Source organism: Rhinopithecus roxellana, chromosome 19 (assembly GCF_007565055.1).
Source record: "Rhinopithecus roxellana isolate Shanxi Qingling chromosome 19, ASM756505v1, whole genome shotgun sequence".
In the NCBI taxonomy this organism is placed as follows: domain Eukaryota; kingdom Metazoa; phylum Chordata; class Mammalia; order Primates; family Cercopithecidae; genus Rhinopithecus; species Rhinopithecus roxellana.
In genome coordinates this window covers 54,817,494-54,826,592 of record NC_044567.1, presented here as the reverse complement: position 1 = coordinate 54,826,592, position 9,099 = coordinate 54,817,494, and the positions used below count along the sequence as shown (strand labels likewise).

The following is a 9,099-nucleotide window of genomic DNA, read 5'->3' as shown; positions in this document are numbered from 1 at the left end:
TACTTCGTCAGTATGGTCACCCAGGTACCTTCAAATCAGTGAGAATTTGTTCAATCCACGCTGTGACAGCCACTATGCCTTCCGCTGTCTCAGAGCCCAGGGACGATGCTCTGAGGGACAGTTCTTTCATCACGGATGCCAGCACCACAAACGTAATGGGCTTCCTTGGTTTCTCTAATTTTCTCCGCTTGCTTGGTGGTGACTGAAGAAAAAGGAAGCATGGAAAAGAGAAGAAAGTGATCCGAGTAATTAAACCTCATGCATTGTAATGAACTCAGAGACAATTTCCACAACTTCTGCTACCAATCACAGAGCACTGAAAACACAAAGGCTTTTGTATGTGTTATTTCCAGCACTTGAAACAACCCTACAGGGTGCAGTCATCCCTGCCTATAATCCCAGCACTTTGGGGGGCCATGGCCGGATCACGCGAGCCCAGGAGTTTGAGATCAGCCTGGGCAACATAGTAAGACCCCCATCTCTAAAAAAATGTTTAGAACTAGTCAGCCACGATGGTGTACACCTGTAGTCCCATGCTCTGAAAGCAGAGGAGGGAGGGTCATGTGAGCCCAAGACTTCCAGGCTGCAGTGAGCTCTGACTGTGCTACTACAATCTAGCCCAGGAAACGGGGTGAGACCTTGTCTCTTTAAACAACATTTTTTTTTAATTAAAAAAATAACCCCATGAGATAGAGTTCTGGCATCTCCCTATTTTACAAAAGGGAAAACTAAGATACAGAAAGGCTATGTCACCACAGCTCAAGGTCACATCGTAACTGCAGTTAGGACTGAACGCTCAACCCAAGTTCTTTTCAGCCGCACCACACTGCCTTTGTTCTGCCTGTCACGATGTAACTCCTCCAACTGCTACACGTCCTTCATGTACCTGTGATACCCAAAGCAGACCTGCACGATTATTTCTTCCATGACAACTCCAGGACCCTGGGGGCACTGTGTTCTTCGCTAGAAAGAACTGCACGGCACGAACATTGTCAAGTTGTCGTTTGAGTTTATATTTGCTGAGGCTTGAGATAAAGCAGCCGGTGAACCACAGCTGTGAGATTACATGCAAGGAAGGATCAGGGCCACTCAGATCACATGGGCAGAGGAGGAGGACTCCTGAATCTTGGCTGACGTCAGGACCAACCCGGCGGCAAGCTAAGCACTGCCGTTTCGCTGGGGAGGGTGACATCAGCGCTGATGAGAAGACTGGATTTGAAAGCTGGTTCCAAGAAAATCATGACTGGCATCTTCCATTCCATCTCAAGCTGGGAAGGTGAATTATTCCCTACCCACTAGAGGGACTCAAGTTCCACTTTAAAAACCAGTGGCACTGGCCGGGCATGGTGGCTCATGCTTATAATCCTAGCACTTTAGGAGGCCGAGGCAGGCAGATCAGTTGAGGTCAGGAGTTCAAGACCATCCTGGCCAACATGGTGAAACCCTGTCCCTACTAAAGATACAAAAATTAGCTGCGCGTGAGGGCGCACACCTATAATCCTAGCTACTCAGGAGGCTGAGGCAGGAGAACTGCTTGAACGCGAGAGCCAAAGGTTGCAGTAAGCCGAGATTTTGCTACTGCACTCCAGCCTGGGCAACAAGAGTGAAACTCCGTCTCAAAAAAAAAAAATTAAAAAAAAAAAACCCAATGGCACCACTGTATTGAAAATTTATTTTTTTATTTATTTTTGAGATGGAGTCTCACTCTGTCACTGGAGTACAGTGGCGCAATCTCAGCTCACTGCAACCTCCGCCTCTGGTTTCAAGTGATTCTCCTGCCTCAGCTTCCCGAGTACCTGGGACTACAGATGCCCGCCACCACGCCCAGCTCATTTTTGTACTTTTAGTAGAGACGGTTTCACCATGTTGGCCAGGATGGTCTCGATCTCTTGATCTTGTGATCCACCCACCTTGGCCTCCCAAAGTGCTGAGATTACAGGTGTGAGCCACCATGTCCAGCCTGAAAATTTCTTTCTTTAAAGTAAAAACTTGAGGCTGGGTGTGGTGGCTCATGCCTATAATCCCAGCACTTTGGGAGGCAGAGGCGGCCAGATGAATTGAGCTCAGTAGTTTGTGACCAGCCTGGGCAACATGGGGAAACCCCGTCTCTATAAAAAATACAAAAATTAGCTGGAAATGGGGGTCTCAGCTACTCAGGAGGATGAGGTGGGAGGACTGCTTAACCCGGGAGGTTGAGGCTGCAGTGAGCCGAGAGCCCACCACTGCATTCTAGCCTGGGCAACAGAGGAGACCCTGTGTCAAATAGATAAGTAAGTAAACAAATACAAGTAAAAACTTTCTAAATGGCATTTTTAAAAATGACTCTTGGTTGCTGGGTGCAGTGGTTCGCACCTGTAATCCTGGCTACTTGGGAGGCTGAGGTAGGAGGATCACTTGAGTCTCAGAGTTCAAAGCTGCAGTGAGCTATGACCACGCAGTTGCACTCAAACCTGGGTGACAGAGTGAGATGAAGAAAGACTCCCGGCTGGCTGGGTGTGGTGGCTCACACCTGAAATCCCAGCACTTTGGGAGGCCGAGGTGGATGCATCACCTGAGGTCAGGAGTTCGAGACCAGCCTGGCCAGCATGGTGAAACCGTCTCTACTAAAAATACAAAAGTTAGCCAGGCCTGGTGGCGCACGCCTGTCATCCCAGCTACTCGGGAGCCTGAGGGAGGAGAATCGCTTGAACCTGGGAGGTGGAGGTTGCAGTGAGCTGAGATTGCACCACTGAACTCCAGCCTGGGGCACAGAAGGAGACTGTGTCTCAAAAACAACAACAAAAAGGATAAAAAAGAAAAAACACTAAGTCAGGTTTGAAGATCTGTTTCTGCTAAAAGGAATCTGATGACTGCTACTGATAATTCCCATTGTACCTGGCAACATTAGCAGCACACACACACGCGCGCGCACAGACGCGCGCGCAGACACACGCACATGCACGCACACACGCGCGTGCACACGCACGCACACGCACACACACGCGCGCACACGCACGCACACGCACGCACACGCACACACACACGCACACACACACACACGATAGGTGCTGATTATCGGGGGAGGTCTAATAAGAACTAATCAGCAGCCTCACACTGCATACATACACAACAACCTAGCCAGTTTATTCTACTAGGAAACTGTTAAGAAAGGATAAAAAACAACGTGTGTGTGTGTGTGTGTGTGTGTGTGTGTGTGTGTGTGTGTGTGTGTATGTGTGTGTGTGAAGAAACTGCTCTTGAGAAATGAATAGTGGACTCTAAGACCTGTCTGAACTTGAACTTGTTCAATTATGTTTCAGACAAGATGAGACAAATTCATATTGACATTAAGACAGTCATATTGTTATTACTCAATCATCCTGCAAGAGAAACATAATTTCTAGTCTACTGAGAGCTACTGAGAGCCTAACGCTTGGCAGTAAGGAGCTTACAATAAGAGTATTAAGCTGGGGACGAAGTGTATGAGGCCGGTGTGTGGGAAGATGATGGGGGTCGAGAATCAGGACTCCCCATTCCCCATCCCAACATCGAAGGACGTGACCATGGAGAGCTTACTGCAACCTGGTCCTCCTTGCCAGTCCACCCTGCACAGCAAAGGTCATCTACAAGGACGGCTAAAAGGGCAGCTTCCTGTCTCTTCTCACAGGGGGAGCAATCATGTGCTCACAAATTCTGACCAGTAAAGTGAAGATATTGCTGTTTCTCATTATGCTAAAGCTGACCCATGATACTCTTTCTCCAAAAGTAAGGATGGGCTTCATCACTTCTAGAGACTGAAAGAAGAAAATACATCTTTACCAACTGACAAGAACTCTATCAGGGATACTTTCAGAGTTCTAAGGAAGTCAGAAATCACAAAATCGACACTTATTACCCAGTTATCTTAGGACTAAAATGAAAACTTCCCTATCTCAAATATGGCTCCTTCACCTGCATCCTGACCCGACTTTCCCAGGTACGATGGTCAGTCAACAAACTTGGGATTTCCGAAGATTTCTTTTTTAAACATTTTCCTTTTATTTTTATTTTTTATATAGAGAGGGGTCTTGCTATATTGCCCAGGCTGGTCTGGAACTCATAGGCTCAAGCCCTCCATTTGCCTCAGTCTCCCAAAGTGTTCGGACTCCAGGCCTGAGCCACTGTGCCAGCTGCATTTCGGAAGATTCCTAATGAACTGTTTTAACGTGCACATGCACACACATAATCTGAGGACTGTCTTCAATCTGGCTTTGCTCTACTATAGAAACTAGACATTAAGAGACAGGCCGGGCACAGTGGCTCACGCCTGTAATCCCAGCACTTTGGGAGGCCAAAGTGGGCGGATCGTGAGGTCAGGAGATTGAGACCATCCTGGCCAACATGGTGATAACCCATCTCTACTAAAAATACAAAAAAGGAGCCGGGCGTGGTGGCGGCACACGCCTGTAGTCCCAGCTACTCAGGAGGCTGAGGTGGGAGAATGGCGTGAACCCGGGAGGCAGAGCTTGCAGTGAGCGGAGATCGTGCCACTGCACTCCAGCCTTGGCGACAGAGTGAGACTCCATCTCAAAAAAAAAAAAAAAAAAAGAGAGAGAGACAGACAATTCATACTCCAGGAGTTCTCAAGCAAGGCTTTTACATGATGAAAGATTAACTTGAGTATGGCTCCCAGCAGTTGTTCAGTACCCCTCTTGTTTATCATGAAAATTCCTAGTGGGCAGGGTCACAGTAAAATATAGGATCAAGTTCTAAGAAATTAATAGTTAAATTCAACACCACAGGTCTCTGCTCGTAGGCAATTTTTACATTTTGCTGCAAACACTAGTATGCAGAAGCTGTCAGTTTTCCCCCAAGTGAAATGATCTTATTCTGCTAATATCCTTATAATTGCAAACCACAAATATTTTAAATGAAGAGTGCTACACTCAAACTGTCATAATCTAGTTTAGCAGGCAAGGCATACATAAATAATGCAACATTTTAAAGTCTACCCCAAAACCAATCATTTCCAATGGCTAATCCAGTTTAATGCAAAGAATTAGGTGAATTTATGGCTGATTTTTTATTTGAAGATGCACTACTGGAATGACAATGTGAGAGAAGCCGGGTGAGGAGTCATAGGTCCGTAGAGGACACAGGTTTTACATCTTTTGAATTCCAAGTAGTCAAGGAATGATCATCAATAAGGGAGGAACTCCAAGCGTTAAAAACACATTAGATCACAGAAGCCATCAATCAGGCAAAAGCGGACAAACCAACCAACAAAAAACCAGTTCTTAAATTTTAAAATATGCTACGTAGCAGGGTGGTCTACAAATTTCTTTTCTTGTCCTTTTTTTTTTTTTTTGAGACGGGGTCATGCTCTGGCACCCAGGCTGGAGTGCAGTGGTCCAATTATGGCTCAGTGCAGCCTCAACCTCCTAGGCTCAAGTGATCCTCCCACCTCAGTCTTCTGAGTAGCTGGGACTATAGGTGTGTGCCACCGTGCCTAACTAATTTTTGTATTGTTTGTAGAGATGGGGATCTGCCATGTTGCCCAGGCTGGTACAAATTTGAGTCTTCACTTTAATTTCTAGATCTCAATGGTGCAATCAGCCAAGAAACTGACATGTGGTATAGTTTGACACAGATCAGTGTAGCATGTTATATCTCTGTTAATTATGGCTAAGGCAAAAAAAAAAAAAAGCCACAGGCTGAATGAAATCATTAAATTCTCTCTAGTATTTGCAGGAAGAGAAGAGCCATTCTACAGAGAGATCTGATGCGCACGAAGCCACAACCTCTTTGTTTTCGCAAAGCAGCTTCTAGAAAAACCTCAAGGGGAAAGGGGACAGGGCAGAGGGGAGACCCCAGTGCAGTGGCCTTCTGTTTTTTAAAAGAGATAGGGTGTTACAATGTTGCCCAGGCTGGCCTTGAACTCCTGTGTGCAGAGTGATTCTCTCACTTCAGCCTCCCAAGTGGCTGCAACTACAGGTGCACATCACCACACCCAGCCCATTTCTTTCATCTTAATCTGACAGGTCGTTGTTTAAAATGTCCTGAAATCATCCCCAGGATTATGTAAAGACAGTAAAAAGTAAAAATAGCAGCCGGGCGCCATGGCTCACGCTTGTAATCCCAGCACTTTGGGAGGCTGAGGCAGGCAAGACTCTGTCTCAAAAAAAAAAAAAAAAAAAAAAAAAAAACAGTAAAAATAGCAAGGGGAAGAAAACTTACTGCAGAATGCTACCTATTTAAGAAGGAATGATTATAAATACATACATGAGGCCGGGCGCGGTGGCTCAAGCCTGTCATCCCAGCACTTTGGGAGGCCAAGACGGGCGGATCACGAGGTCAGGAGATCGAGACCATCCTGGCTAACACGGTGAAACCCCATCTCTACTAAAAAATACAAAAAAACTAGCCAGGCGAGGTGGCGGCGCCTGTAGTTCCAGCTACTCGGGAGGCTGAGGCAGGAGAATGGCGTAAACCCGGGAGGCGGGGCTTGCAGTGAGCTGAGATCCGGCCACTGCACTCCAGTCCGGGCGACAGAGCGAGACTCCGTCTCAAAAAAAATAAATAAATACATACATACATACATACATACATGTATTTCCTTGAATTTGAAAAAATGGGCTGGGCACGGTGGCTCATGCCTGCAATCCCAGCACTTTGGGAGGTCAAGGCAGGCAGATCACTTGAGGTCAGTAGTTCAAGACCAGCCTGGCCAACATGGTGAAACCCCATCTCTACTAAAAATATGAAACAAACAAACAAACAAACAAAAAAGAGCCGGGCATAGAGGCGGGCACCTGTAATCCTAGCTACTTGGGAGACTGAGGCAGGAGAACTGCTTGAACCCAGGCGGCAGGGCCTGCAGTGAGCCGACATCATGCCACAGCACTCCAGCCTGGGCAACAGAGCAAGACTCTGGCTCAAAAATAAAAATACAAATAAAGGAACGATAAAGTATAAAATTGTTTAAATAGTAACCAATGAGGAAGTAAAGGATTAGGGTGAATGAGATAGGAGAAAGAAGTTAAGACTTCTGATCATTCTTTTGAGATTTGATTTCTTTTTCATTTCACAGGTAGATAAATTAGAAATACATTTTATTACAAAACAAAATTAACAACAAAAAAGGCACTTCCTAAAAATCTGAAGTAAAATGAAACAAACCTCTGTCCTTACTCCATGGCAGAAAATTCAGAGTGGAAACATTCCAAATGACTTTGAAATCCACCATGAGAGTCTCCAAGGACAAAAAAGAAATGTAAAAGTAAAAAAAAAATAGCTATTTTCAGAAACCACTTTGTTGATGGTAACGTTACTTTTGAGACTTTTGTGGCCTATTGTGCCATAAAATTAATGGGTAATATGTTGGCTGAGGACTGGATTTTTTGGCATGGGATTTTTTTCTTTTTTTAAGAGATTAGGGTCTTCTGTGTTGCCCGGGCTGGCCTCAAACACCTGAGCTGAAGTGATGCCCCCGCCTCAGCCTCCTGAGTAGCTGGGATTACAGGTGTGTACCATTGCAGTCACAAGATTTTTGAATGGGAGATATAGATGGACAATTGATGAAATTAAGTAAAAACCTGCAGATGTGAAACTGAATAAAGTATCAGCAAGTATATGCTGGGCACAGTGGCTCACACCTGCAATCCCAGCACTTTGGGAGGTTGAGGCAGGAGGACCACTTGAGCCCAAGAGTTTGAGACCAACTGGGGCAACATGGCAAAACTCCATCTTTACCACCTCCCCCCACCCCCCGACCCGGCCCCACAAAAAAAAAAAAAAAAATCAGCTGGGTGTGGTGGCAAGGAAGAGAGGGAAGGGAAGGGGAGGGGAGGGGAGAGGAGGGGAGTGGAGGGGAGGGGAGGGAAGGAGTGGAAGAAGGAAGGAGGGAGGGAGGGAGTGGAAGAAGGAAGGAGAGGGATGGGAAAGGAAGGGCGGGGGAGAGGAGGAAAGGAAAAGAAAGGAAAGGAATCGACAAGAACTTGCAACATATTTTATCTTAAAAATAGTAATTCCTAACTCTGCTGAAAAAGCCTCTAGAAACAATGACTAACCTGGTACTATCCCTAGTGCCCAGATGAATACCTTTAAATATGACTTCCCAGTAAAATAAACCAGATCTCCTGGGAGAAATGGTTGATTCCAGATCTGAGAGAGGAAAAACTATGATCCTAGAACAACCTGTGATACCAGAAAGCAACGAAGCCATCAAAGACTACAGTGGATATGATAAAAAAGACTTATGAGCCAAGCTGAATAAATTCCCCATGGCCAAAGATGGTGAACTGTACCTCAGTAAAGATAGTAAGTGTAATGAATTGAAAAATATATTAAAAAATCGTAATCCAGAGGGACACAGTGGCTCACGCCTATAATCTCAGCACTTTGGGAGGCAGAAGCAGGAGGATCACTTGAGCCCAGGAGTTCGAGACCAGCCTGGGCAACATAGTAAGACCTCATCTCTATTTAATAAAAAGAAAAAAAAAGGAATCCATGAGTTCGTAAGATGCTACAAAAGAATACCAAACCACCCTCTTTGGGCACTTTTGGAAGATGCTAGGGAACCACCAACTCATTTTTTTTATTTATTTATTTTATTTATTTTTTGAGACGGAGTTTTGCTCTTGTTGCCCAGGCTGGAGTGCAGTGGCGCAATCTCGGCTCACTGCAACCTCTGTCTCCTGGGTTCAAGCGATTTTCCCACCTCAGCCTCCCAAGTAGCTGGGATTACAGGCATGCACCACCACGCCCGGCTAATTTTGTTTTTTTAGTAGAGACAGAGTTTCTCTATGTTGGTCAGGTTGGTCTCGAATTCCCGACCTCAGGTGATCCACTCGCCTTGGCCTCCCAAAGTGCTGGGATTACAGGCATGAGTCACCGCGCTCAGCCAACTCATTATTTTTAAAACTGATAAAGCAAAAGAATGAAACTTTTTTTTTTTTTTTTGGAGATGTAGTCTCACAGGCGGAGTGTAGTGGTACAATCTCAGCTCACTGCAACCTCCGCCTCCTGGGTTCAAGCGATTCTCCTGCCTCAGCCTCCCGAGTAGCTGGGACTACACGCATGTACCATCACACCCGACTAAATCTGTATTTTTAGTAGAGACGGGGGTCTCACTATGTTGGC

General features: G+C 45.8%; 1 protein-coding gene across 4 annotated transcripts in view; it reads right to left on the bottom strand.

Annotated features, from left to right (window-relative positions):
- Positions 1 to 9,099, bottom strand: part of METTL16 (methyltransferase like 16) — an 89,693-nt gene that overhangs the window by 4,653 nt on the left and 75,941 nt on the right. For all 4 annotated transcript variants that reach the window (XM_010388486.2, XM_010388490.2, XM_010388489.2 and 1 more), the window contains one exon: positions 29 to 202. In XM_010388486.2, the coding sequence (XP_010386788.1) occupies positions 29 to 202 (174 nt within the window). The remainder of the gene's footprint in view (positions 1 to 28; positions 203 to 9,099) is intronic.